Source organism: Neurospora tetraspora, assembly GCF_033439725.1.
Source record: "Neurospora tetraspora strain CBS 560.94 chromosome Unknown B0H65scaffold_11, whole genome shotgun sequence".
NCBI lineage: Eukaryota > Fungi > Ascomycota > Sordariomycetes > Sordariales > Sordariaceae > Neurospora > Neurospora tetraspora.
The window spans coordinates 469864-497327 of NW_026944393.1; the positions used below are offsets into that span (position 1 = coordinate 469864).

The 27464-nt window shown below is 49.9% G+C and overlaps 12 protein-coding genes and 1 non-coding gene across 13 annotated transcripts; 6 read left to right on the top strand and 7 right to left on the bottom strand.

Annotated features, from left to right (window-relative positions):
- Positions 1 to 716: 716 nt before the first annotated feature.
- B0H65DRAFT_553730 (uncharacterized protein) lies at positions 717 to 1428 on the bottom strand (the record flags this gene model as incomplete). The annotated part of the gene is made up of 2 exons (XM_062829989.1): positions 717 to 916; positions 1005 to 1428. 2 exons carry the CDS (start codon positions 1426 to 1428, stop codon positions 717 to 719), a joined length of 624 nt encoding a protein of 207 aa, XP_062676558.1.
- Positions 1429 to 1856: 428 nt separating this feature from the next.
- Positions 1857 to 3320, bottom strand: B0H65DRAFT_566516 (uncharacterized protein; the record flags this gene model as incomplete). The annotated part of the gene is made up of 2 exons (XM_062830328.1): positions 1857 to 2842; positions 2945 to 3320. 2 exons carry the CDS (start codon positions 3318 to 3320, stop codon positions 2019 to 2021), a joined length of 1200 nt encoding a protein of 399 aa, XP_062676559.1. The 3' UTR covers positions 1857 to 2018.
- A 1582-nt stretch (positions 3321 to 4902) lies between these two features.
- B0H65DRAFT_437270 (uncharacterized protein) lies at positions 4903 to 5675 on the top strand (the record flags this gene model as incomplete). Its single annotated transcript, XM_062825296.1, has 2 exons — positions 4903 to 5203; positions 5317 to 5675. The coding sequence occupies 2 exons, from the start codon at positions 4903 to 4905 to the stop codon at positions 5673 to 5675; spliced, it is 660 nt and encodes a 219-aa protein (XP_062676560.1).
- Positions 5676 to 9351: 3676 nt separating this feature from the next.
- On the bottom strand, positions 9352 to 10341 carry B0H65DRAFT_81838 (uncharacterized protein). The gene is made up of 2 exons (XM_062831453.1): positions 9794 to 10341; positions 9352 to 9715 (listed from the first exon to the last, which is right to left on the bottom strand). Exons 1-2 carry the CDS (start codon positions 10119 to 10121, stop codon positions 9369 to 9371), a joined length of 675 nt encoding a protein of 224 aa, XP_062676561.1. The 5' UTR covers positions 10122 to 10341; the 3' UTR covers positions 9352 to 9368.
- Positions 10309 to 11454, bottom strand: B0H65DRAFT_81852 (uncharacterized protein). Its single transcript, XM_062831454.1, has 3 exons — positions 10843 to 11454; positions 10376 to 10752; position 10309 (listed from the first exon to the last, which is right to left on the bottom strand). The coding sequence occupies exons 1-2, from the start codon at positions 11153 to 11155 to the stop codon at positions 10562 to 10564; spliced, it is 504 nt and encodes a 167-aa protein (XP_062676562.1). The 5' UTR covers positions 11156 to 11454; the 3' UTR covers position 10309; positions 10376 to 10561.
- Positions 11455 to 11824: 370 nt separating this feature from the next.
- B0H65DRAFT_437391 (uncharacterized protein) lies at positions 11825 to 12798 on the top strand (the record flags this gene model as incomplete). The annotated part of the gene is made up of 2 exons (XM_062825307.1): positions 11825 to 12268; positions 12343 to 12798. 2 exons carry the CDS (start codon positions 11825 to 11827, stop codon positions 12796 to 12798), a joined length of 900 nt encoding a protein of 299 aa, XP_062676563.1.
- A 1126-nt stretch (positions 12799 to 13924) lies between these two features.
- Positions 13925 to 14979, bottom strand: B0H65DRAFT_437300 (uncharacterized protein; the record flags this gene model as incomplete). Its single annotated transcript, XM_062825301.1, has 2 exons — positions 13925 to 14039; positions 14102 to 14979. The coding sequence occupies 2 exons, from the start codon at positions 14977 to 14979 to the stop codon at positions 13925 to 13927; spliced, it is 993 nt and encodes a 330-aa protein (XP_062676564.1).
- A 1236-nt stretch (positions 14980 to 16215) lies between these two features.
- B0H65DRAFT_447060 (glycoside hydrolase superfamily) lies at positions 16216 to 17448 on the bottom strand (the record flags this gene model as incomplete). Its single annotated transcript, XM_062825844.1, has 1 exon — positions 16216 to 17448. One exon carries the CDS (start codon positions 17446 to 17448, stop codon positions 16216 to 16218), a length of 1233 nt encoding a protein of 410 aa, XP_062676565.1.
- A 1784-nt stretch (positions 17449 to 19232) lies between these two features.
- On the top strand, positions 19233 to 21687 carry B0H65DRAFT_81931 (uncharacterized protein). The gene is made up of 4 exons (XM_062831455.1): positions 19233 to 19568; positions 19721 to 20624; positions 20695 to 21595; positions 21651 to 21687. The coding sequence occupies exons 1-3, from the start codon at positions 19413 to 19415 to the stop codon at positions 21399 to 21401; spliced, it is 1767 nt and encodes a 588-aa protein (XP_062676566.1). The 5' UTR covers positions 19233 to 19412; the 3' UTR covers positions 21402 to 21595; positions 21651 to 21687.
- Positions 21209 to 21904, top strand: B0H65DRAFT_82270 (uncharacterized protein). Its single transcript, XM_062831458.1, has 2 exons — positions 21209 to 21595; positions 21651 to 21904. Exons 1-2 carry the CDS (start codon positions 21409 to 21411, stop codon positions 21800 to 21802), a joined length of 339 nt encoding a protein of 112 aa, XP_062676567.1. The 5' UTR covers positions 21209 to 21408; the 3' UTR covers positions 21803 to 21904.
- B0H65DRAFT_t477 lies at positions 21728 to 21820 on the bottom strand. Its single transcript has one exon. It is a non-coding gene; the product is annotated as a tRNA-Asp (tRNA).
- A 568-nt stretch (positions 21905 to 22472) lies between the features above and the next one.
- On the top strand, positions 22473 to 23992 carry B0H65DRAFT_512922 (uncharacterized protein; the record flags this gene model as incomplete). Its single annotated transcript, XM_062828619.1, has 2 exons — positions 22473 to 22971; positions 23028 to 23992. The coding sequence occupies 2 exons, from the start codon at positions 22473 to 22475 to the stop codon at positions 23990 to 23992; spliced, it is 1464 nt and encodes a 487-aa protein (XP_062676568.1).
- Positions 23993 to 24625: 633 nt separating this feature from the next.
- On the top strand, positions 24626 to 26686 carry B0H65DRAFT_81953 (uncharacterized protein). The gene is made up of 2 exons (XM_062831456.1): positions 24626 to 26253; positions 26326 to 26686. Exon 1 carries the CDS (start codon positions 24785 to 24787, stop codon positions 26225 to 26227), a length of 1443 nt encoding a protein of 480 aa, XP_062676569.1. The 5' UTR covers positions 24626 to 24784; the 3' UTR covers positions 26228 to 26253; positions 26326 to 26686.
- Positions 26687 to 27464: the final 778 nt, after the last annotated feature.

Here is a 27464-nt window from a genome sequence, read left to right on the forward strand (position 1 = left end):
GTCATAAAAAGTATTCATTTTGCCCGCGGACCCAACTTGGAAGAAAAACCTAGGTCAGGGTTAGGGTTGGGTAGGGACTTTTAGTCTTGGCGGATATTTGCAAATATTTGCAAGCAACTCAACTCAATTCAAATCTCTACTTTAATTTGACCCACTCAATCAAATCCGGATCGATATTTGAGTTGAGTTGAGTTATTTCCACCGCTGCTTGAGTGTTTTAATCTTGACAGGCTTGGATGAAAGACTGATCGTGACAAGTACCAAATATTTGCGTCTGGGTAATCATTCTAGAGCGAAAAAAATCCGAGTTCAGTGTCCGCAGAAAGATGCGGGCACAAAGCTCTTGGTGCATCCTTAGGGCAAGCTGCCCTTGAGAGAAAATGCAATGAAAAGGGAAAGCGCGATGGTCAGAGGAGGGGTCATGGGCCATGGCAAGTAAAATGTTGGGCTCTTCCTGTTCGATAACGTTCCTTCCTTTTCATTTTCATCTAGACTCCAAATCGGAAAAATCCCCAAATGGAGACGACGGGAAGCAGTCCAGACAAAAAACATTTTGAGTGCCGTCATCCAGTGGAATCCCGTGTACCCATGGTGTCCTACATTCAATTGCGCTCTTCGTCATGCGCCGGTGAGGTGCTCAAAGTTTGATCTACATAGCAAGTCCTCCTGTTCGTCATGCATCACGTAGTCTATACACGACGGTTCCGATTCACATCTTAGAAATAGTAAGGCACATGACTCTGCATTTCACAGCCCTTGCCCCAACGGTCGTAACCGCAGCAGCTCCATGATAATCCATCCGGAAATTCCTCGTCACGGTACAGCTCGTCATCCATGCGCAACCGATCATATTTATCGCGGGGATCCAAGCCTGTGGAGTTGAACCAGTCCTCTTTGAGGTCGACATACAACTCGCCTAAATCAACGCAGTAGCAAATGATGTTAGTCTCTGACAAGCGTGTGTGGAATGGTCAGGTTGGCAACCTGGGCGGCAGCAGACTTACCGGGATGATAGCGGCAAGTTTCCAACTCGGTCTCTGGATCGAACTCGTCACCGCACGCTGAACACTCACAGACCTGCTCTTCTCCCGAGTAGATCATCCTCGGCTCCCATCGAGGCATTTGGAGCTCAGAGACCTTCACCCTGGTTGGCGGCTTCGGTTTGTATTCCTCGTTGGCAGTTGTGACTTTTGGATCGGTCACCTTTGGAGTGTTGGCCTTGGAAGCGGTGTTCTTGGTAGCGGTGGCCTTCTTGGGAGCGGTGGTCTTCGCGGTGGCTTTCGGAGCAATGGCCTTGGAAGCAGTGGCCTTGGAAGCTGTGGCTTTCTTGGGAGCGGTGGCCTTTGGAGCAGTGGAGGGCGCCTTGACAGTACGCTTGCGCTTGGCGACGGGCGAGCGCGGAGGTGAGGCAGTCCTCTTCTTGGGCATCTTGAACTATTGCAGCCTAGACACACGAAGGATTGGTCAAAAGGTCAATTGGATCTCGCAACCAATGTTCAATGCGTGGAAGCCTTGCTGGCAATGATTGGGACCAACAAGAAGAACTGAGTATAATGTCACAAGAGAAGAGTCCAAAGGAGCAAAAACCATTGACGTGCACATTAGGGCACACTGCCCTGCGAGGAAACGAATCACAGAAGGAAGGCGCGGTACTGACGACGTAATTTGAGGAGAAATTTCGGGGAGGTCGTTCCTTCCTTGTAAGTAACAAGACGAGTCGTTCAACCACCACCTCTTCATGTGACCTCGCGCCTGAAAACCACCAAGCTGACTTGCTTTTCTCCAAAACATCCCGTCCCTTTGCCGAACTGGCTATCAAGATTCAAACTACTCCAAATTTTCGCACACCATTGCCTCAGGTAGCCAACATGTCTTCAACCCATCGTCATTCCCCGCGTGATAACACTTTAACAGGTCCAAGTTAAGCCTCATCAACGCGATGCGTTCCGGTCGCACAGCCCTTCGAGTTGTGCTTCCCACCACAACACCCGAACTTGAACCCTTGTGGGCTCAGTTTCTTAGCGTGCAGATCCTGCCTGTCCTTGATCAATTCTTTTTCTTTGCCTCCGCTCTGTTCCTGGGCTTTGTTCTCGTTTTCGTTTGAGACCGTTTGAGTCCCGGCCACTGGTACACGATTCCATCGTAGGCTTCTCCACCATCAAGGTTTGGCTCGGCCAAAGAGGTCCAAGCTGGGGCTGCTGGGCCTCAAAGGCCTCTCTGGTAGTGAAAGCTTCCCGGATAGCGATCTCTTGAGCCCTCAACGCGGCAAGCAATTTTTTCTGAAGCAGTTGCATAAAGTCAGGAAAGTCCTGGCCATCTTTGTCATACTCGTCGACCCAGCTGTATTCCTCCTCTCCATGGTCGTCTTCCCCCTTGGTATCGTAGACGTCTGGCCTCTGGGTGGTGGCTTTCTTGGCGGCTAGTTCCTCCGTGGCTGGAGTAGAGTCCGACTCCTCCGTAGCTGGAGTAGAGTCCGACTCCTCTGTAGATGGATCAGAGTCCGACTCTTCCGCATCTGAATCAGACTCTAATGCCTCTGAGGCTTCCCTTCGGAGAGCGATGCATTTAGCCTCCCACGAGGCCATCTCCTTTTGCTTTGGTACAACCATAGCGTTTCGAAATTCGTCGTAGCTTTTCCAGCCATAAAGGTCCTTTTGCCGCTTCCCATCAGCAGCTCTATGTCTGCCAAATCTGCACCCCAGCCTGTAATACAGTCCGGGCTTACAGCAACAGCCAAACCAGTATCCGCGCTTGTGCACCTTTCGGTTAATGGGTCGGTCTTCTACAAGGTAGCCAGGACCCAGGGTCTCCCAGTACGGGGCGTCGGGATCAAATTGCATTGCTAAAAGCCTCGCCAGGCACCAAGGCTTCTGGTTAGCTTTCACGTTCTCAAACAACTCGGGGCTTCTTGTGCAAGAAAGGTGGGTAGCGTTGGTGTTCATACCGACATGATAGCGGCATGACTCGGATGTGTCGCCCTCTTCGAAAACTTCTTCACAATTGAGACAGATCTCCAGCTTCGGCGTGGCCTTTCTCTTCTTTGGACTGTGATCTTTGGGTGTTTGAGTTTCGGCTTTCCGTTTTTTACTGCTCCTATCCTCAGGAGTCTGCAACTCTGACTCGTCGAGTGGAAGCTTCGAAATAAGGTTTTCGATAATGAATCTTTGGTCGTAGTCCGCGGTGAGATGGAGCAGGACGGCGCGAACGGTGTCATCTGGAGCCGTGTTGATTTGGTCGATGATGTTTCGGCCCAAGGCGGATGGTCGGCATGGGGGGAGCAAGGGGGGTTCAAAGCACACCTTTTTGTTGTTCCAGGCCATGGTTGCGGTTGTTGTGCTGAACTGGTTAGGCTAGGGGTGGTTGCGGTTCTATGTCAATGGCGGGATCTAGGGGATGGGAGCTAGAGAGATGGTTACCTACTAGTCTGGAGAGAACAGGGGTTGCTGCCTCGAACTTGTTGGAACTAGGTGTTTGGAAGAGTAATGGTTTGGAGAGAACTCGATTTCCAAGAAGGTGGTGGGTGGTGGGCTGTTATTAAGTCGGCCACTTGACGTAAATTTTGTAGAGGCCGAATTCGACGCAGGTCAGTCCGGCACCGTTCCTGTAGGGTCAGCATGTGAGAAATAAATGCAACGGACTTCCGTGGTCCTTCGGCGTCTGAGCATTGCATTTATTCTTCACACATCCTGAGGGTTAAGACTGCGTTTGTTCTGGTACGGTTGTCGTATAAAGGGGTCTGTACGACTGTTTTTGTACGAAAACCGTACAAAAGTGGTGTCGTTTGGTCGGTTGCCGTGAGAAAATGCAATGTGCGACCCCCTTATGTCAGCCTCGCATAGCCTTGTTCGGGTTAGGGTTATATATGGCCAAAAAATCGTACATTTTTCGGCATAATCGTACAAAACGACAAAATGTATACACGCTCGAAAATGCAGTCTATGCCGTACAGTCAACCCGATGCATCTTTTGCAGCGCATTCGCCCAGCGCTTGAAGCCCTATAACCCACTATAAGAACCTCGTCCCTATCGTACTCAATTGAGCCGTCGTCCTTCTTTACCCGACCACTTCCAAACCTCAACATTGGCAATATAAGGGGGGTGCAGAAGGCTGTACGGTGCATTTCAAAAGTGGCCCGAGCTTTGCAGTATAAAACTATACGACCAGATTCTTTGTACGGCAGCAGTACGAAAACAAACGCAGTCTAAAGGTTTGTCTGTGGCGTTCGGCTGTATGTACGTCGTTGTTAATGCAAATGAAAGACCTCAAACCTGCTGAGTCGGACTTACCGGGCATCTGGTTTTCCCAGAATAAAACCGGGCGTCAGAGTCTGCATTGTGGTCTTGGTCAAAGGGCGCGCAAGACACTGCGTAAAAAGTTGAACAAGGCAGAGCAGTTGGAAATCTGTCGTGTTTGGTTGCTTGTGACAAGAAGAATCCAGGGAAGAGGTCTGGCCCCGCAGTCCGGAAGCAAGGAATACAACATTTGCCAACTGGTGGGGGACGACTGCCAGAATCGCCAACGAGGGGACGAGACGGGTGACCAAGGGTTAGGGCTTAGAAGGTGTGTGTGTGTGTGTGTTTGTATTTTCCGTCTACTTCCGCCTCCCGAGGGGCATGAGACGTGCCTAGCAAAGTCTAGCGTACAAACGGCGCTTTAGCGCCCCGGGCGCCTATGGCGCCCGCTACAACTAGGGCTTAGAAGGACGCACTGACAGCACTGATGTGGGGGCACCCCAGCCGGGCATCTCCATGCCAAGCTGCCCTGGAGGCTCTGCCCTGTGCCGTCCTTTTTTTTTCTAGACCACCAAACGTTTTCAAGTCTGTCCCTCTTTCAACAACAAACCCATACAACACTATTATTACATTTCTTTAATTGCTATTGCCGTTCATACTTTCACAACCATGCCCCCCCTACGCCCACCCAAACTCAACGACGAGCAGCTCTTGACTGCCATTGCTTTGGCGCCCGAAGACACCGTCCGCGCTGTGCTCCGCGCCCTCACCGGAGACGACGCATTCAAGTCGCGCATCGCGGCACTCATGGCCAAGCTGCCTCTTGGACTTGCAACCACGGCAGCAGGAAGTAGTGGAAAGTCAGATGATCCTTCCAAGAAAAGAAAAGCTCCGCCTACGCATATCTGCGTGCAATGCGATGAACTTTTTGAGGAGGGAGATACGTCCAAGACATGCAAATATCACCCTTGTAAGTCAGGTTGTGATACTACGCCTTTGACTTTTTGGTCTTGCATGATCAAAAGATCTGGCCCGAGGATAGTAAAGGGACTGACTGACAGCCACCAGACGACATGGAACTAGATTACTCCGCCCCTGCCTGGGTTGACTGGCCTTACCCAGACGGCATACACGACAGTGAGCACATGCGCAAGGCATACCCGAACGGATTCACCTTTCCTTGCTGCGAGGCGCTAGGAACCGAGGCGAATGAGGGATGTAAGCTGGGAAAGCATCGAGCGGCGGACGGGAAGAGGAGCAAGTACCCGGGCTCTGATGGAGAGACCGCCAGTGAAGATGAGGAGACCGAGGAGGAGTTTGACGAGAGCGAGGAGGATTGGGATGATGATGAAGATGTGGATGAAGACGAAGAGGATGACCAGGATGACCAGGATGGCGCGGGTCAAGACAAGGTCAAGAAAGATGGAGATCAGGAGGAGTGAGGCTATCTTGGGAATATTTGGCTGAAGTCAAGGGGTTGCTTTTGCTTGGCATGGACATGGGTCATCCCCGCACAGAACCCGGCGCCACAAAGTTAAAATTGACGACGCGCAAACCACCCACCAACCGGCAGCATGACAGTTGTGATTCCATCTCGGCAACATCCTGAACCGCAGCGACGGATTCTCTACAAATCTTGTTTTACGTCCCGCAGACGAACCACCAGCCATGGCTCTCACGCATCTAATCAAAGGGTGAAAGGTCATTCATCATTGTATCTTCTACTAGCGTTGGAAATAACTCAATTCAATTCAAATATCGATTTGGATTTAATTGAGTAGGTCAAATCAGGGTAGAGATTTGAGTTGAGTTGAGTTGCTTGCAAATATTTACAAATAATATCACGTGAAATCGCGTTTTTAGTGTTTTTAGCCTCAAAAGTACTCTAATTCTTACGATTTCTAATCTCTCAAAACCTTCCTACAGCGATGAATCCCTCCCCCAAACAACTACGACGTTGTATGTATTATTTTTCTATATTAAATATAGTTTAGTACCTTAAATACTAGCTAAAACTTTAAATTTTCGATAGTATTAATAGTTTTAGTAGTAAGTTTATATCTTTAACTATTAATAGTTAATTTGGCGCTACTAAAGAAGCGTTTATAATCGTTTATTATAAAAGGTATAGAGAGGAAGTTAAATACTATACGAAATAATTAAGGGTAAGCGCTCTCGTTGGCCTTCTACTACCCTAGTATATTATTAACCGCGTAGATTTCGTCGTTAAAATAATAATAAAGCTTATCCTTCTTTTTAGCTCTACGGGGAGGGTATTATAGAAATCTTTATTAATAAACTTATCGTTATTAATTTATTTAACCTATTAATTATTAATATTAGGTAATAGTAAGGCAACTAACTAATTAGCGTAATTCTTCTTATAAATAAATTAGAATTCTATAAGGGTACTATCCTACTTAATAGGACCTAACTTCTTATTAATCTACTTCTCTCAATAACTAGGGTATAAAATATATATAATCTAATATATTAGGCACTATTCTATCACCCTTTTATACTTTTTAAATTTAGTGAAGACTCTATCAATAATAAAACCGACGGCTTCTATACCTTCGTTAATTATATCGTTAATATAATTTATAGGAGGAGTATTGTAAAGGTCCTTTTAAGTAAAAGGGGTAATTTAGGAAGAGGTTTAAGAGGGCTAACTAATACGGGAAGTACGTATACGAATACGTTAAATAAGAGTAAGGGTAGTTATATAGATATTTAATTCTAAAATATTTGGACTTTTAAATAGTTTAAAGGTAATACTACCCTTAAACCGCACCCTTATTTCAATAAGCTTCTCAATAAAGTAGTAAAAGTTAAGGATAATTATTAGAAAGAAGGGACTTCTTTTCTCAAATACCTTAGTAAAATCTTCGAATAATTTTATTACCTCTATAGTAGCTATTAAAATCCCCTAAATATTATTACTAAATTAATTGTTTTTAAGAAGCCGTTTAAATAGTTCTAAATAGTTAATAATTTCGCTAATATAGTAATTAATGAATTTGCGCAACCTCTAAGCGCGATAAATTATACGATAATTAGAATTTTAATATATTATATTATTAAAAATAATGCTAATACTAGGAGAAAAACTATCCTCTTTAATAATAATACTAAATTAAGCCTGAATGTTATCGTTAAAACTATTATTATAATTAAATTAAATAATCTCTTTAAACCTTGTACAATGTTACAAGTTTCTTCGAATAAATTAAATAACGTTATAAAGCTAGTTAATTAGGCCTTCTTTCCGCTATTCTCGGAATAGAATATTTTTATTAGCAAGGGAAGGACGGAGTTGAAGATTATTAGATTTAAGAACTTAAACTCTTCCTCCTTTAATAGTAGCCTTTATACCGAAATTTAAAATGTAATCGAAATAATATAATCGATAATAAGGTACCTTAATTTTAACCTCTTCGTTACTAAAGGCGGAGTAAAAACCTTGAATAATATAATATATATAACGGTTATTAGCCTCGATATTATTGCTCTAGAAATAAATAATATTATTAAAGTGAATTTCGTATTTCTTGATAATTTAAAATATAATAATTATAATATTTTCGCTGTTATAACGACCGTATACTTCCTAAAAACCTAGCAAGTTATTTCTATATATATAATAATAATCGATATAATAAATAAAAATTGAAAGGATAATTAACTTATTAAAAAAGGTTTAAAAATCGAAGGAAAAGTACTTTTAGAAGCAGGCATTTCTTAAACGTTCTTTCAATTTATTAAAATAATATATATTTATTACCTACCTAAATAGTTAGAATATAGCGAAATTAAAGTAGTAATCAGTCGGTTATATTCTTATCTAATAACTTTAAAAGGGATTTGAAAGTAGAATTTTCAACGAAGGAAAAGGGGAATTTCGTACTAATAGTTATCTCTATTAATATATTGTAGAAGGCCTCACTAATTGGCTTAAGAATAGGGATATTAAGTTAATTTTAAAGGAATTTAACGATTAATTTAGGCCGTTTCCTCCCTTACTCCTCCGTAGCCTCTTTGTAGACCGGTTTCTTAAGGCGATAAGTACGACGAAAGTATAAAATTGTAGAATTAGTAGTAAATAATATATAAATGTTGTAGTAGATATTGTAATATTAATAATTATTTGATTCCGAATTCTTTAATATTTTAACGAAGAAAGTATTGTATTAGGAGATTTATAAATTCCTCTTTATGTAACGGTTTAATTATTTTTTTAATATAAATTCGTCCCTTTTAATTTTAGCCTTCGGCTATTTATTAACGTTAATAAATAAATCGTTGGGGTAAATATTTAGTAATAAAGAAATCTAGCGCCCGGTAAGGAAACGTCGGTTATTATTTAATATAATAATGGTGGCAATGTACGTAGGCGAATTTTTAAAAGATACGGTCGGTAGGTTGCCCGTGGTAAAGGAAGTTTTATTATAATTAAAGATACTAGCGGCGGCGGCGGTAGGATTTTAAATGATGGGTATTATTATAATACTAATAGCGCTAATAGAAATTAGTACTAACTAATGAAATAGGGGAGAGGGAAACTAATAAATATTGAAAGTAATTAAAAGGCGTAAGAGGGATTATAAGTAATTTAATAGCGTTATAATTAACTAAGGAAGAAAGTTAGTAATATAACGTCGAAATACTCAATTTAGTTAATTTAGCGTACAATTTAAAAATATTAGAAATATTAGAAATTTCACCTCTCTAGGTAATCTAAGTACTATATTAGTAATCGATTAGCAATTAGGATGTATATAGCATTTTAGGTAGCGGATTAACATACTTAAGGGTTGGGGTAGGTTAATCTTTCAAGGGTAAAAATCATATATTTTTACACCTTAAACCCTAACCTAAGGATTTTGCCGGGTGCTAAGAAAGGCGGCTAAATCGTTAACTCAAATATCGACTTCGGATTTGCTTAGGTCAAATATCTCCACATACAGATTTGCTTGCTTGATTATTTATATTTGATTATATTTATCTTCATATCTGAGTTATCTCCAACGCTGTCTTCTACTTCATGGCCATCTCCTAACGTATTTTCCCAGCCAATATTATCGCCTACCAATGCCTTGTAATAGCTTTGCTGGTCTTAGCTTTCCGCGCAAGCATTACTTTCCGTCACCCCCCTCGTTCTTATCCCCATCCTTCTCCCTAACTTCAACTTGTCCCTTCTGGTTCTCATCAACTTCGTCCTCTTCGGTCTCTTCGTCGTCGTCTTCTTCACCAGAACTCTCCTTCTCCTCCCCCGGATACTTGGTCCTCTTGCCATCCGCAGCCCGATGTTTCCCCATCGTGCATCCCCTATTCACCTTGCTCCGGCTTCCTTTCGTACCGCAGCAAGGGAAGACAAAGCCCTGCGGATTTTCCTTGCGACAGAACGGTGTGTCCGAGATCTCCTCGCGGAATATAGGCATTTCTAGCCATGTCTCGTCGTCCTCGTCTAGTTCCATGTCGTCTGTTGTGGAGGTCACGTTAGTCTCGTACTAATCCACTGGTAATTCGGGCGGAATATGGGTATATGGGAATGACTTACAAAGGTGATGCTTGCACGTCTTGGACTTATCTCCCTCCTCGAAAAGTTCATCGCACTGGATGCAGATTTCTGTGTTGGGAGCCTTTCTCTTTCTGGATTCCGACCCGCTGCCGCTGGGAGTTCCCGTGCCAGCTGCCGTGGTGGTGGCTTCAGGTTTGAGGGGGAGCTTCTTGTTGAACATGAGAGTCATGATTCGAGCCTTGTAGTCCGCGTCCCCGCAGAGAGCTCGGAGAACTGTCCGGATGGTAGACTCGGGCGCCTCCTGGATGGCCATCATAAGGTACACATTTTTAAGGTCCTCGGGAATTGGTTGGCGAGCGGGAGGCATCTTGGATTTGATGATGATCACCAGGTGTAAGGGATACTTGGGATCAGATATGTGGAAGTCAATAACGAGGCCTTGTGGTTGAGGATTGTGTGGTGTCGAGATGTTGGAGGTGGTAACTTTGGTCCATGGACGTGGGTTGTCATTTTTGGAGCTTGAGGGTTGTCCGCAGGGACTTGCATAGGCGGGCCCTAACGGCGGACATTAGGGCTTGTTTCCCTGCAGATAACCCCGCGTGCCGGTATGCTGGTACGAACCTCAACACCCCATCTCCGAAACGGTAATATTTCATCAATGTTCTGACTGCTTCTTGACAAGACTTGACTTGGCTAAGAAAGCAAGGAATCAAAAGTTGCCGCTCAAGGGAACCGATTCCCAGTCCTTTCCCTGGCCCGTAACTCCTCCAGTGCCGCGAGCATTCCGTTCGGGTCCTCCGAGGGCCTCTACTTGCCCCGCTTTCCATCTGCAGCTCGGTGTTTGCCCATGGTGCATCCCTCGTCAACACTTGACCCTGTCTCGCCACAACGAGGAAATGTGAAGCCGTCAGGATTTGTCTCGCGACAACAAGGCGTATCATCGATTTCGACGTCCCAATCGGCCCAAAAGTCGGAATCGAAGTCGACTTCCATATCATCTGCAAGCGCCGGACGGGAGCGGTTGAGCAATGTCAGCGTGCGATCCAGACACTTCACAAACCCGCGAACCGCTCTTCGTGGCTCCATACAGGTAGGAAACACGTGAAACTCACATGGATGATGCCGGCAAGTCAAAGATTCGTCGCCCTTCTCGAATGGGGACTCGCATTGAACGCATATTTCAATCTGCGGCGCGGTCTTTCGCTTCCTCGAGGCGCTGGAGCTGGAGGCTTGTCTGCTCTGGTCCCACTCTTCGTAGGTGAGGGGAAGTTGAGACAGGAACCTTCCGATACAGAGCTTCGTCTCCTCGTCGGCACAGAGCGCGCGCAGGACAGACCGAACTGTGCCTGACGGCGCGCTGGCAATGGCCTGCACAATCTGCTCGTCTTCAAGGTCGGGCATGGTGAAGGTAAGGGGGATGTGCTCGTCGGTTCAGTTGTGTTGCGGTGTTCGAGATCCCCTCATTTTGTTGGCCGGTTGGAAACTCTGCTTGGTGTCTTGCTCAGCCCTGATCAACGTTAGAGGTGTGGTGCCCAAGCGGATCAGGCGTTTGGCGGCCAAGAAAGGATCAGGCGTTTGGCGGTGGGAACGGGATAATTTCGGGCTCAAACACCAGGACAGTCACATTGCCAAGGCCCGAATGGCTGCAAAAAGGAAAGAAAGAGGCACCTTGCAAACGGTCCTCTTTTCAAGATTCGTCAACCCTGAAGGTCAAGGTCTCGGTGATGACTAATAACTGTCCCTCACACAAAACCCTCTGCCAAGACATGACGACAAGCACCCAACGCACTTACACCAGTTGCACTTTCCATTTTCGGCCCCCGCCTTCACGTACGTCCATCGACACCGTAACTCGTTCCGCGACAATGCCGAAGATACCGCTCCGAATCTCCAAGGAAGAGAAGAAGACTATCACCCCTCCATCAGCCAGCCTGACAGGAGGCAAGATGACAATGGTCATAGAAGCGTTGCTGGCACCTGACTTTGTGTTGTTCGGGGCCATTTGGGAGTATGCGAAAGCGAGGGCTCTTCAGCGGGAGCTTAAGGGCATTATCGATCAAAGAAGAGAAAATGTCTGCCTTGCCCGGAAGAGATATTTTGTCGTTCCTACCTATCACATCATTCTCTTACAATCGGTTAACTGACAGTCTTCTTTTATGCACAGCATATGTTCGGTCTCAAGTCCTGCTTCTTCGTTGTCATGGGCGGCTTCCAAGTCTCGATCGAACATCCGGAGCAACTCGAGCTCTACCAAAGCATCTCGCCTTGTCACCGGGCGGCATCTGCTTGCTAGCCGAGCTGGGCTACATGGATATGCTCGTGGTTTCCGACACTGAGCTGGACGACAAGAGTAAAGCGAGTCCGTTCCAGAAGTACCCAGCCCTCCTCCAACTGCTTTGGATGATAATCCAATGCGTTGTCCGAAAGGCGCAGGGGTTGCCTATCTCGCTTCTAGAGAACCATGTTCTTGTGAACGTGGCTTGCTCTATTGTTGTGTACGCGGTGTGGTTCAAGGTAAGTTCCAGCTCTGATCCCTCCCCTCTCCAGATTGGGAACCCGTCGATCTGACTTGCACCCTAATACCATAGAAGCCTATGGATATCCAGGAGCCAATCTGCCTTTCAACCGAAAGCTTTCAAGACGCCCTTGCCTTGATGGTCCAGGAACAGTTCTGCGGACAACAAAACATCAGGACATGCCTGTATCCGAAGCAGACACTCGACAACGAGACGCCCATCTTGGCAGTGTCAGCATATTTAAGCACTATGCCTCCCATAGACAAGCCCGTGACTCCGACGCTCAGACCTATCACGGAGGTCAGCAGAGACTTGATTCAACTTACACGCATCGAATCTTGCTCCCCTCCTCCACACACAGCCTGTGCTTGTTCTGCAAGACGGGATGGTACTTCCGTGTGGATTTGGTACCGTCACAGTGTTTGCGACCCCAGTTCTGTTCACTGGAAAGTCCTCTGTTCGCAGGGCTGCCCGGGCCCAAAGTCTGGTGGCCACAAAGCCTCCTCTTCCTTTCTCCAGCACGAATAGAGAGCGCGCCACAAGAGCCGTGAGCCAAATCACTGCTCTTGACGCAGAGCCGATGAAAGGCCCCCAGCCCTACGTGAACTGCGCAGATGTATGCGCAAATCGACCGCGTTGTCGCTACCCGAACCTCAAGTACCGGAGTGCATTGTACTATGATACTTTTACCACCCGGCAGTCCAGCTTATGGATGCTGCCTCCAAAATTCTGGGATGATCTGTAGGACTTCCTCCAATTGGCCCTCCCCGCGTCCAGAACATCCTCTCAAGATCCTCAGCAGCTGCCTGCTTCCAGCGACTTTCGAACTACGGTTACGGTTGACCAGCAGGAGTTCGCTATGAACAGCGCCATCGTCAACCGACCTTCGTGATTGTCGATTTGTTATTGTCTGAGTTCAGGGAGGGCAGACTTGAGCCTTTCGTCTGCCTGTCCATCTGCGCGTTGAATGGCATGTATGGAGGAGTTCACCTTGCTGCATGGAATTCCATCTTCCTTACAGGTCTCGAGGGTGGCTTGTGGAAGATATCAGCCCTGTGTACCATCACGGCACTTCCCGCCATCTTCCTTTTGCGCGCCCCAGCTCTTTTGGCCAAGTGGTACTTTGGACCCATGGAAATGACCTTTGAAGAGGGCCACAGCCAGCCAAAACTGAACAGACGCATGCGGTTCGTCATTCTGCTTGAGGATCTGGTGGACTGGCCCCTCCTGCCTTGGGTGTTGGACACATTTGTCGTTACCCGGATCTACCTGGCCGTCGAAGCCTTTATCTTATCAGTCTTCGGCACATGCCGTATGGCGTATACAGCATGCCTGACTGGCTATCGACGATATCCCATCTTTGAGACGGCGTTGTTTGACGAATGAACACAAACCCCTTTCAGTATTTGACTCTGAGCCTGTTTGAGGGGCATCAACGCATACGTCAGGCACAAGAAATGGGTCGAGTCAAGTGTCGACTTCCGAAGCGACATCAACAATCTATGTTCAGTTCCTTGCGCCACTGTCGTGTGCCTCTAAGTCTACGTTCAAAACAACCTCTGTCTAGAACCGAAAACAAACCTTCTGTCATCCTTCTAACAGTCATCCGAATATCATACAATGCTGTGCAATCCTGTCTCTAATGCGCATCCCTCTACACCTCAGGCCTAGGCTGCCTTCCACCCAACCCGCTCGTCCCGTCGACATCCTTTCCTGCCTTTCTAGCCCTCTTAATTTCCTCCCTCTTCCAAGACTGCTGCAACTTCTTTCTGTATCACCATTTATGTTAGCACTGTCGTCATCCCGGCACGTATCAGAGGGAGGAACTTACCTCTCCAAATCAGCCTCTGAAGGCTCCAAACTGACCTCTCCCCTCACCCTTCCATGCCTCTCCCCACTAACCTCTCTATGGCTCGCACTCCCGATCCTATCCCTCCCATGGTGATCACTCTCCTCCTGTCCCTCTCCCATCTGCGCCAAACTCAAGTTCGGCCTCCCCCCCTGCGCCGTCGACTCCCTCCTATTCCTCCCCTCGTTCCTCTTCCTCGCCTGGCCCTCAACAGCATCAGCCACCTCCCCCTCTCCATATGTAGCCATCTGTTCTCCTTCCGTCCTCGCCTCACTCTGCATGTTCTCCCTCAGCGGGTGTCCACCCCGTCCGTTATAGTTTTGTCCACCAGCCATTCCGTTCAACCCCGTGCTGCTATTATTCCGCGATACAGAAACGTACTGCGTCTCCCTTGCCTCTCTTGGGTTGGCAGGCCCCGAACCGCCGATGATGCCGCGCGAGGATCCCCATGCTCCGGCACCACTAGCCCCGACGGCGGCAGAGCGAGCGGCGTTGAGGTTGTTACGCACTTCTGCGGTCGGGAGTTGGGACTGGGCGTTGGTCGGTCGGCGGTAGGACATGTAATCTTGGGCTCCGCCGCCTGCGGGAGTTCCGTAGGGGTCGGAGGTGAGGGGGGTGTCGGAGACGGCGTTTTCGGAAGGCATGCGGAGCGGACCGCCCGGGGGTACGGGGTAGCCTGAAAGGCTTGAAAGGCTTGAAAGGGAGCCGGGAGTGCCGGGGGCGGAGTTTAGGGGGGTTCCGATCTTGGAGGAGGGTTGGGAGTGCGCGGGGGTGGTGTGCTTGGAGGCTGGGTTTTGGCCTTGTCGGCAGCCTTCGCTCTTGGGGGGTTGAGGGCGGTCGGTTGGTTGTTGGGCTGACATTTTGGTGTCTGGTATGGTTTCTTGGCTTTGGTGTTGGTGGCTTGCGACGGGATAGGTATCTAAAATAGGAAGTCGTTGGTTGGTGTTGTTGATATTCTTGGTTGTTGTGGATCGCACAGTTTGAGATGGATGATGCGATGCCTGTTCTGTTCTTGGGAAAGGTAAGAAAGATGGTTCGAAATGTTACAAAACCTCTCAGGGTCCCGATTGCTAATATTTATCTGACAGACTTTGCAAACGACAAGCGCAAAAGAAAAAAACTGTTGATGTAAACGTTGTTGATCAATGGTATCAGGGTCCGGGGAATGGCAGAAGACCCTACAGCTATGATGTATGTCAATGACGTAACCGGGCCCGGGTGACACACTGGATGACGGAGTGTTGCGACAGTTTGTTGACATTTGATAGTGCATCGCCGCCTGGACGTGATTACAGCGAGCGAAGACACTAGCAATTCGCTAAAGCGCGGTAGTGTTCTTGGTGTTAGTGCAAGCCAATGCCCCTAACAGCCCTGACGAGGATTGTGCAGTGAAGAAGAAGAAGAATGTATTTTGCGACTACGTTCTACCAGTACATGATAATGAGTCGTGCCCGCGACGGCGGCAGGGCAAAGGTACAAAAGCAGGGAGCGCATTGAGGTGAAGTTTCAGCGCACCCTGCTGTGCCCCGCCACTGCGTGCATTTGATCACGACCCCCGGGACCCCAGCCGGTTAAATCGCAAACCGTACGACCGTCGCACAAAGCTCTCCACTGTTCGTTTCGTTATTGGGTTTTGTTGAGATGATCGTCCTGTGAATCGTTGGCACCATGGGCGGACAGCCACTGGCGAGCCACTGGTGAAAACAGCTGACGCTTGTGATTGTCAAATTGGAGGCGTTGGCTGGCTGGCCTGGGCGTTGGTGGTTGGTGGTCGTGGGGGGCACGACGGAGCCAACGGTTGGTAAATCACGTCGTTGTCATTCAGTCATTGATGGGGAGTGTCACGAATCCAAGGGATCTCCATTGTTGATGACTGAATGCATCCATTGCTAACACATGTCTACGGGCTACGGCAGGCTACAGCAGATACAAGCGCATATCCAACATCATCACCAGGCAAACACCAAGACACACAAGACCAAGACATGATAACCAAGCAATCGCCTTCTATTTGTCTACCTAACATGACCTGGCCCAGTATATGCAATCCCAACTACCTAACATTCCATCTATATCGTTGTCACTACATTCACCCCTTAAAGCATAGCAAAGACACCAACGAGAAGGGTCATGCCAGCAACAGCAGCAGCCGACACGCCCTTGACGGAGGTAGCAGAGCCAGTAGCGACCGAGCTCTCAGCAGGGACAGTAGCGGTGACGGGCTCAGAAGAGCTAGGACTGGAAGTAGAGCCAGACTTCTCGGCTTCGGGAGAAGAAGAGCCGGAAGCAGAGCTAGAAGGAGCCGAGACACCAGTGCCGGTAGCAGTAGAGGTAGACTTGGCACCGGAGCTGGAGGCCTTGGGGGTGGTCTTGAAGGTGGAAGGGCAGGTGAGGTCGAAGTGGGGAGTGGTGGAGAGGTTGTCGGTGATAGCGAACTTCATCTCGTTGTCCGGGTTCGAGTCACGGAGGTTGTACCAGAAAGTGGGGACCTTGCCAAACAGCTTGCGGCAGCCGACCTCCTGCCAGTAGAACTGCTGGTTCTTGACGGTAGCCTCGGCCTGGTCCCACGTCTGGCCGACGTAGGGCCAGCCCGTCTCGGTGACCCAGACGGGCTTGTCGCCGACGGCGGACCCGATGGCGTCAAAGGCGCGGTCGAACAGGTAGCCCGAGTTCTCAATGTTGTTGCCCTTGCCGTTCTCGTAGTACGGGTACTCGTCGACGCCGACCCAGTCGACCGCGTCGATGACGGGCTTGTTGGTGCCGTTCACCCACACGTCCCACGTGTCGACGTGGCCGATGGGCACGTTGGCGATGGCGGTGCCCTGGAACGCCTTCTTCCAGTCGCCGATGAACTTGACGATCTCGGAGGGGCCGGCACCGACGCCCGACTTGTTCTGGATGCCCGTGACGGAAACACGGTACAGATCCTCGGAACCAATCGAGGCGCCGATGATCAGGTCCGTCAGCTTCTTGCCGTACGTGCTGATGGCCGTCTGGAGCGCCTTGATCTCGGGCTCGATGGTGTCGGTGCCCGAGGCCCAGACACCCAAAAGGATCTTGGTGTTGGTCTCGATGGCGGCCTCGAAGGCCTCGATCGGCTCCGAAGTTTGGGAGTAGGCCTGGATGTTGGTGTACAGGCGCACGGCGTTGAAGGTGCCGGGGGCGTTCTTGAGGTTTTGGGCGGTGGTGAACTCTTGCACCCAGTCCTTCTTGAACTTGGCTGAGCGGTCGGCGAGCGTGTTGCCCGAGTTGAAACCGAGGTAGGCTTCGGCGGATACACCGGAAGCGAGGAGGGCGGCGGCGCCGGCGATGATTTCGGTAGCGCGCATTATGTTGGTTGTGTGTGATCGAATGTGCTCGAGGGGCTGTTTGTTGATTCGTGAAAGAGTGGCGGGTTTCCAACTGTTGTTATATCCAGGCAATAACGAATGTCTGTCCTACAAATTTGTGGACTGGTTTGGGCTGGATAGATGGGATGGAAGGAAGGGTGGATGGGATGACGAAGAGAGAAAAGATGGGATGGAAGGAAGCGGGAAGGGAAGGGTAAAAAGATGAAGAGTAAAAAGAACGAACAAAGACAGACCCGGCCAAGTTCAGCTGAAGATGCACCCACTGCAGGCAAAACGCAGGAACAGGCAGGGAACAAGGCACTGTGCCGCGGCCCTGGAACATGGAAACCGGCAACTGGAATGGTGACGGAAGCAACGATTGGAAGAATGGAACACCACTGTGGGGAACCGCCCTGTGGGTCAGCCAATGGGCCGAAATTGCCAGTACGCAAGGGGCCCTGTTGTTTTCTGTTCGCTGGAAAGACAAATTACATGGGACCCCGTTTACCCGTCCTGACCACGGCCAGAGGTCTCATTAATTCTGCCACAGGCGAGAGTGTCGGTGACTGCGATTGGACAATGGCAAGGAAAACAACACGATGTGATTCGTGCGCTCAGGGGCAATGACCCATCTGATTGGGTCTCTTGGTCCGTGAATCTGACACTGCCACGCCGTCTTGGCACCCCATTTGCACCCCATATTCATAATGGCGCTCCTCCACCGGCCTCCTGATGCACCCGGGATCGTCCTCTCGCTTGTGGCGTCTAATCGAAAACACGAGCCTGGTCCTGAATCTTGGGGTCCGAAGTCCAGACTGTGTTGTTCATTGATGCCCCTTTGTTGGTTTCGATCTCGTGGTCATCACCAGCGGTTATACCCGTTCGTACCAAGACACCAGAGGCAGAGCGAGATGAAGAGGTTTCTGTTCTCTTCGTATTCAAAACCCTCATCTGCTCACCAGGACATTCAAAGTCCAACCGAATCAGACGAACCGAGTCCAATCCAGCTCCAGAGATCCAGTCACAAGGCCTCGCTCTCCTCGGGAGAACCGAACACTAGAAGAACCTTGCACCTCCCATTTCCCAGCATTACAAAAATAGCGCTGCTGTGGATATTGCTTAGTTAGCTCAGATACCGGTCGGATCCCTGCCCGTGTTCGCAGCTTCTGGCCTTCGGATGCGAAAAGCCGGTCGGCAGTTCCAGGGTCAATTGTGTTCTTCCGTTGTCTTGGGTCAAATTGTTTTGGTCGTTGTCGTTGCTGTTCCTTGTTTGGTGCTGCGTCGCGCTGTAATGTTGATGGCTGCGTGATGGATTGAAGGATGTCATCCATATAGAAGAACAATACATACCATGGTTCAATGAGGCGATGAGTATTTGTTTGTTTGCTGATGGCATTTGATGAATGGTAAACCGAGGTTGATGCCGTCGGTCTCCGTCAACAACAACAATCGGAATCAGCCCTATCAACATTGAACAGAGACCCCTGTCTCCACCTGCTGTGCAGTTGGCAGCTTGGTGTTGATGCGCTGCAGTGCAGTGCACTTCTTCCAGGGCACTTCTTGGCTGTCAAACCCGCACAAGTTGGCAACACCACTGCATGCATCTCGGTCGGTCGCGACAACACCGCACCATGTACGAGATGGCTTGGGCGATTTTTAAGTTGAAGACCAGACCATGAAGCTCAAATGTGCGACGAGTCAAGCCCTATCAAGCGATAGATATGGCAGTCAAATGGCCAGATGGGATGACATAAACCGTGACGGTGGCGTGTCGTCATCAGACCACCGAAAGATACCAAAGCTCAACATCACCTTATCTCCCGCAAGGAAGGTTGATACAAAGAAAATAAAGATGGGATACAACCTCAATTCTTTGTGTATTTCGAGTAACCAAGCACGACAGAGACCATCATACTGGACTGTCTGTCATACCGACTGGCAGCACCAACGATTGAACATACATCATGGGCGACGAAACTACCAATTATCCCATGGTCAAATTGACGCCGCCTTCGCAGTTCCTTGCACCATGCCCCAAGTTCAGGGTGTTGGTATTGGGAAATCCGGAATCGACCAAGCAGGAACTATTTTCGAGGGTGTTTGGTGTTGATCTTGAGAAGGTTTGTCTCCTTCCATCGCATCGATCGCATCCCAATTATCATGCCAAGCCCGCTGCCCGCGCTCTATCGATCAATTCCACCATGTCCATCTCCCAGATCATCACCAAACAGCACAGCATCACTAACCAACCCATCTATCTTGCTTCCAACAGAAACTAGTATCAGAAGCCTTCTCCCCCACCCACGACATCAACGTCCCGCTAGACCTCCAAGGCCAAAACAACCATCTCGAAATCTTTTCCTCCCCCAACTTTTTTGGCCCTACCACCTCCACCTCCTTTTCTTCACCCTTCGACTCCTCCCTCGAGTCCGACCCCTCCTACACCCTCGCCTCCCAAACCCTCCGCACCGTCTCCCAATTCATCTCCTCGCACACCTCCCTCTCCCAAATCGAATCAGTCGCCCCGGACGTTATTACGTCCGACACCCGCCTCCATTGCATCTGGTACTGCGTTTCGGCCGCCGACCCTTCCCGGCCTATCTCTCCGGTAGAGGAATACTTCTTCCACCACCTGTCACAAATCGTCCCGCTACATGTACCGGTTTTGTTGTTGTTTACCAAGTACGATGAGTTCGTGAGTCAAGTGCAGCTGGACTGGATCCGGTCGGCGCAGGAGAAGGGGATGAGTAAAGTTGCTGTGGCGCATATATTGAGGGACTTGGTGGCGAAGAGGTTTGAGGATACGATTGGGAGGAAGTGGGGGGAGGTGTTGAGGGGGGTTGATTCGGGGATTGAAGAGAAAAAGAGGGACAAGAGGAGGGATAGTGGGTTTGGGTTTGGGTATGGAGGGAGTGATCGGGAGGTTGTGCTGCATGTGAAGGGTGAGGAGGAAAATGCAAGTAAGAGGGAGGTGGTAAGGGTTTTGGTTGGGGGAGGGGGGGAAAGTGAGCAGGATTGGGGAGGGGAGCCGGCTTGGGGGGAGGAGTTGGCGGGGGTGGAGGGGGGCGGGTATGGCGAGTTGGTGAAGAGGACACTGGAGGGGTTGAGGGAGAGTAAGGAGGTGAGGAGGGCGTTTGCGGCTGCTCAGAGGTGTTTAGCTGGTGTTAGTTCGGAGTGTAAGTTCTTCTGCCTGACCTTGGGAAGGTGACGACGACGACATGCTGGATACTGACAGAGACGGATTAGTCGCAGCAGAACTAGCATCCACCTACTTCGCCGTCGACACCGGGCACGCCCGCAAGCTCCACGGCGTCGACGTGCGCGACATCATGCCCAACTTCTACGCCAAAGCCGTCCAGCTCTTCAACCTGCGCGACGTCTCATCCGTGCTCGACGACCCGACCCTTTTGATTCGCATCCTCGAAGCCACCTTTGGCATGCACCAGCGGATCCTCGTCGACGAGTCCTTGTCCCACTCCTCCACCGAACCAAGCATCTTCCTCGGCCTCTCCCCGCACGAACGCGCAGTCATGCTCGCCCAAGCCATGGCAGCCGTCATTTTGTTCCTACACAAACTCGCCGACGTGCAATGGCCTCACCGCGACAATTTGCGCGGCATCTTGCCACCGGCAACCATAACGGCCAGGGACGTGCAGCGCGTCATCCACGAGATCGAGGTGGGGACCGAAAAGAGGGAATTGCTAGAAGAGATCGAGAGCAGTCCGGTTTTCACGAGCTGTAGGATGCGCAAGGAGGTGGCGGATTTGATTCACAGAGCGGTGGAGAAGGCGGATAAAGGCGCGGCGTCGCATTTTACACGGGAGGAGAGGGCCCGGGGCGTGTTGATGGTGGATGATTCGGACTTGCAGGAGATAAGCCTGGCGTTTGTTAATGATAAGGGACAGGATGATATGGTGCTGCCGAATGGGTTGAGGATATTGCCGTTGAATTGACCATGTGATGATTGAGGAGGGCAGCGAGACGGATTTGTTGGGGGTAGGATCGGGGATTGGACTGGAACGGGATTTGGGTTCGGGATTTTCAGGGTATCATTCAGGATTGGAAATCGGGAGCTTCGAACTTACATGCATCCGAACTGCTGAATGCATCCAAGAGAAAACTGCAATTGGAACCTCATTGAATCGCCGTGCAAGAAGGAACATAGCAAAGATCAAAAGGAATTGATGAAAAAGGAAGCCAAGGAAAAAAAAAAGAACCAGGGAAGAAAAACCAGACCGTGATGGAGGAGCGTGCAGAGGTGCAAAAAGCAAAAGAAGGTCTCTCCCGCCGGGAATTGAACCCGGGTCTCGAGCGAATCGAACTGATGTTCAAGCTTGACAAGCTCACATACTGACCACTATACTACGGAAGATTCGCAAGTGTGGGCACCTGCCGTAGCTGATTGTTGGAAGAGGGGTCCGGTTAGTGGGCTTATGAGTGTGTTGAAAAGATTCCGCCCGTTCCCACCATCATCTTGGCGTTTTCAACGTCACTTCATTACAGGCGATCTGATTTCCAGCGACACTTTTCTTGTTCAAGCTTGTTGACGTTAAGACCATGTTAAAAACCACAAAAGACCGAACCTGCACGGCATCCAAAATCGTTGCCAGATCAAGAAGTCCTCTTATCTCGGAGCTCATGCAGCGATATCGACCCCTCATTCTCTCCCATCCGCATCACCACCATTCCGAGGGGTATCTTATCGGCGCCCATATCTTATCACTTACACGCAAGAATTCGGATCGGTTCCCCAATCACGGTCTAGATTGGTCGCACAACAAGACCGATAGCGGTTAGCGATGAACCGGATCGGCATATGATAGGTCTGGTAGGGCGTATGATGTCCTCGCCGCAGCTGGACATCGAAGCTTCGGATATTGATGGGTGGTTGATGGAGATAGAGTATGGTTTGGCGGGGTGGACGTCACTTGATTGATATTAGGGAGATATAACTGATGCGGTTCAACGACAGCTGGACAACAACAGTCATCAACAGTTCAGACGTCTTCAACACCTCTGATACCATGTTGTCCAGCAAAATACTGGGCGTCTCGACAGCCCACATCTCAGTGGCAGGCGCCGTAGTCTGTATCATCCTCTTCACACTCCAGCGCTTTCTCACTGTCCGATGGAAAGGAAGGGAACGGAAACCGAGCATCGCAATCAGCAAGGAGAAAGAGAAGGTCAAACCTGATCTGCCGTATCTGCTACAATTTCCCCCCTCACGACGACATGTCCTCGCTACGCTTCCCGAATTCGACAAGGCAGATGTACAAGCCATCGCACCCGAGATCCTCAAATCGCAAGCATTACCAACGGTTACGACACCCGACTTTGACAAAGAGGGCTTCTACACACCTACCGGCTTTTCAACCCAGGACATCAAGAAACTCGGACGCTTCCCCGACTACGCAGCCTTGAGTGGTGTCCGCGATCCGAATCCCGTCCCGGAAAACTGGGACATTACCAAAGCCAAGTTCCGACCTTACCGTCCTTTTCGCTGGGGATATCATCAGCACATGGGTTCGTTCTCTTCCTTCCCCTCTCTCCCTGTTGACGGTCTCAACTGACATCACCAGCCCTCATGAAATACGACCCAGACTGGTGGGTCGAGCTCACCTCCTCCTACCACACCATCATGTCCACCCGCCGCTCCCTCCTCACCCAACACGGCTCCCGCATCTTCTTCCAAAACCCCTGCGCCACACACGCCTGCCGCGAACTAATGGAGATGGTCCTCTCCTTCCTGTGCAAGCGGTACCCGATGCACTTTTCTTTTTCTTCAGATCAATCCCTCTTCCACAACAACCTCCTCTCCACCACCACCAATTTACTCCAAACCGACCCCTTACAAGTCCTCTTCGACAACGTCCCCGAAGACTACGCCGTCATGATGCGCAACGAAACAGATGGGTTATATTATCTGAGAGCAGCAATCGTTTGTTCAAGCGTAGGCTGGTACGTCGCTCAACACCGCGACGCCCCGCTCAAGACCATCCATACACACGTGCCCGATTACGAGTCCAAGATGGCATTTAGCATGGACCGGTGGTTTAGCAAGTTATCCACTGAGGCGCCGGTGAGCAGATGTTCGTGGGGCTTGGAAGACTGGGAAGCGTTTCACACCTCTCCCGACCCTGACGCTTCTTCGGGGGAATGGAACCGGTCCGCGTTTAACGGTAGGGAAGAAGAAGTGACGGTTGGCGATATTAAGCTTAGGTGTGACGCGCAGACTTTGAGGAGGTTACCGGTTAGTGGGGCGGTGGTGTTTAATTTCAAGGCCATCTTTTGGGACTTGGACGAGTTGAGAAACGAAAGGTTTGTGCCACAGTTGTTGGCCAAGATGTTGAAGGAGGGGAAGCGGGATCTGATTGGGTATAAGTGTGAGGAACATGTGAGGCAGGTGGCGATGAGGGCGTTGGGGGCGTGGGCGGAGGAGCAAGTTGGGAAGGGGTGGGTGCCGCGGGAATGGGAGGTCGGGACGCTGGAGGAGAGTCCGTTTTTTCCGGGGTGGGAGGGGAAGTGGAGACTTTTTGACTTTTGAGGTGGGAAGGAGAAGAGGGTGTTTTACTCGTGTTGGGGATGAGGGGTAATTCGCGGAATGTGTTAGGAAGGCCTGTACCTTTTGTGTGTTAATGTGTGCTGGAGAGACACGGTCGCTTAGCACTTATTGCTGTCGTTCTTATCAACCTGCATTTGCGTAGATGTCCTGCAGGCTGCCTCTGCCTCTCAGACTGCGCGTCCAAGTTGCCAACCCAAATCTCGTCCTAGTCGCACTTCGGCCATTCCCCCTCCTTCCAATTCCTCAACCCAGAGACGCGCTTCGCATACAAACCCACCAGTCGCTTGCATTGACTCTTCTACCGTCAACTCGTCGACCACCAGTCAGTCCCGTTCTTCCCTTTGCTGTCCTCCACCAGAAGCAACTATTGTGAATTGTCGCATGCTTTACCCATCCCATCCCGTTCGTACAATCTGATTTCCACGAGAAGCTGACAATCACCATGGGCCAGTGCATGTCCAGCGTAGCTCCTTCACGCTCCAAGATGGCGACTCGCAAAGAATATGACTACGATAGTTCTCCCCTCCCCAAAGACGAGCGAATGATCCGACTCATCCAACTCCTCAAACGTGCTGACGACAGCGTCGTCTACGATGTCGTGCCCTTCCAGCTGGCGAACGCGCCCGGCTACGAAGCCATCTCGTACCGATGGGGCAGTCCAGAGCTGTCAAAGGTCGTCATCTATCTTGGTGATGCCCCTGACGCAGAACGGGCCATGAATTTTTTGCCCGTTTCTCGCAATACACGAAGCTTAGGTTCGAGTCTACTCAAACAATGATGCCGATGTTCGAGGCCTTGTTTCCGCATCTGAATCCTCTTTATGATCGGGCAAGCCGTGATGCATTCCTGCGCATGGTTACCCACGACTATTGGTCTAGGACTTGGGTCATCCAGGAAATCATCTGTGGAAAGCAGGTGTCCATACTCTATGGTGAGCACTACGTCGACTGGGAGTTGCTATCTTCCGCTGCCTTTCTTCTGAAGACGAAAAAAGACATGTCAAACATGCTCCTGGAGGGCTTTGATGAGGCAAGAAGCGCCGTGATACTATCGGCAGTTAGTTGCATATTCAGTGTACGGCTACTTCAAAGAGTACTGGCTTCGGGATCACAGCTTCCCCTTTCTACCATCCTACTGAATACAGGTTATTCCGAAGCTTCACTGCCGCAAGACAAGGTTGTTGCCCTTGTGGGCCTGAGCAGTGATGCTGACCACCCTGACCTCCAACCCAACCACGAGCTGGCAGTTGAACAGGTATACCAAAAGGTAACGACCCACAGTCTCCGGCAAGGTAGCTTTGCTCTTTTGAGTATTGCAGGTCTAGCCAACCGCGAACTTTACGGGTCAACAATCTCTGGCCTGCCTTCGTGGGTCCCAGACTTCTCCTCATCTGGTCTCCTGCCCAGTCTTGACCATCCATTTTGGCCATACCGCTCTGGAGGACCGTGGGCAGAAGCAAATATCGTGATTGAAAACGAATACGATGCTCCACTCCCTAACCGTCTCGGTGTGAAGGGCATGGTTATCGGACGCATAGCTGTCATGTCCACGCTCCATGTCCAACCATCCCGCTGGAAAGCGTTCAGTCTGAGTGACACTAGATCTACGATGGATTGGTCGAGTCGCAGTGCTAATGAGGGGTCAATAAACTACATCGGCGAGCAATTACAACCGGAATCGGACTTTCACTACGAAATATGGGAGATGGTTCCGGCACACTGCCCAGAGCCGTACCTATTGCCAAACGGGGTCTCGATGCCACTCCATGAAGCGCTCTTCCGGACAGTGGTGGGGAACATGGACATGGAACACGAAATAACGTATCCGGCACCCGAAGAATTGGGGAGAGGGTATGCGGTATTTCAAAGTGCGTGTAAGGCGCTGAGAAGAGGAGACTTCGCTTCAAGGGTAAAGGAACTTCAAGCGAATCGGTGGGACTGGCACTGCTTTCACAAAGTCATATCCCGGATGAGGAAAACTACCTGTCCCTTTGTAGTGACAGATGAAGGGCACATGGGCGCCGTAGTAGCTGGTGCCAAAGTCGGAGACCTCGTTTGCATTTTCCGTGGGGCGAAAGTTCCTTATATCCTCCGCCCTAATAAGGATGACGACCAAGGAACGATGCAGCTGGTTTGTCCTTCGTATATACACGGTTTCATGGACGGCGAGGCGATAGAGTGTGGAAAGTATGAGGAGACATGGATCCAGATTGTCTGATGATCTATGGATATAAACACCTTCAGGTACGTGTGCATGCTCTCATCTCTCATGTCTCCAGTTGGACACCGGAGGAGGAGCTGATCACAGACCATCAGCGTGAACTTTGTGCTACGGTTAACACATGGCAAGCTGTTGAACCTGGGCCTACTTGAAGCGGAGAATACAAACCTCTTGAAGAATGGTTGCGAACACGTGGGGAGTGTTACCCTCTGTTCAACGAAAGGGCCTTCGTATCTTAGCTTCACGTCACCCAAAGCTGGCGAAACAATGTGTTCGGTCCCGAGTAGTAACCGAAGACAGTTCGTTAACAGCTTCCAAGTTGTTCAGGTTCACAAGCAGGCCAATCGAGAGCTTTATCTTCAAACTCCACGGATCTTCCCGGCGTTGCAGCCTCAAGTCTCGTGCATGAGATCCGAATATCGTTCGAAAGAAGCTTCTGCTAGGAAAGTTTACGCTGACACGCGCGGAAGCCGTGGAACTGGACGATAAGGCGGGTTTAGGCTAGCTTCCACGGTTGGTTGCTGTCCTGGTTGCCGTCGAGTTCCACCACATCCAAGGCCTATTCGTACGTCTTGATGCACCTATCAGATCTCCGCCCCTGACTTCAAGCTCGCTGTCCAACGTACTCCCATGTCGCGGCCCGCACCATTAACCTCTTACAAGGCGTCTATACCCGAAACAGCTCAAACTCTCGCAGTGCGGGATGAAGGGCACCGATGACTGATGAACTCGCAGTGCTGAGGAAGCCAATCTCCAGAGAGTCAATGTCCGGCGCCACAGGTAACGCCTCCCGGAGGACTTGCACCGGTTGGTGCTCTCTATGCATGGCTGACGTCCAGGAACCCGCTCGTCCGCGGTAGGGCAAAGTCATCAGGTTCAAAGACACAAGGGTAACGTGGGATACTCTAAGGCACAAACACAACGACTACCGCGGAGACTCGGAAATTGGCAATAGGCCTATCCCTCTTTGAGCGCGGGACAGAGGGCATATCTGTGCAGGCAGCGGTAAGGCAAGGCCGGGTCCTGTGCACTTGAATGTGTGTAAGTTAACGTGGTGGGCAATGTCCTCGAGTTTTCACTAACGGGACAGATACATCTGCTGGTGTATGCGTGCTTACGGAGCGTCACGTTCTGCCCTGCCCGGCGCTTAAAGAGGGATAGTCCTATTGCAAATTTCGCGAGTCTCCCGAGTCTCCGCGGTAAGCCTCTCCTAGGCTAGAAAAAATCGGTTCTG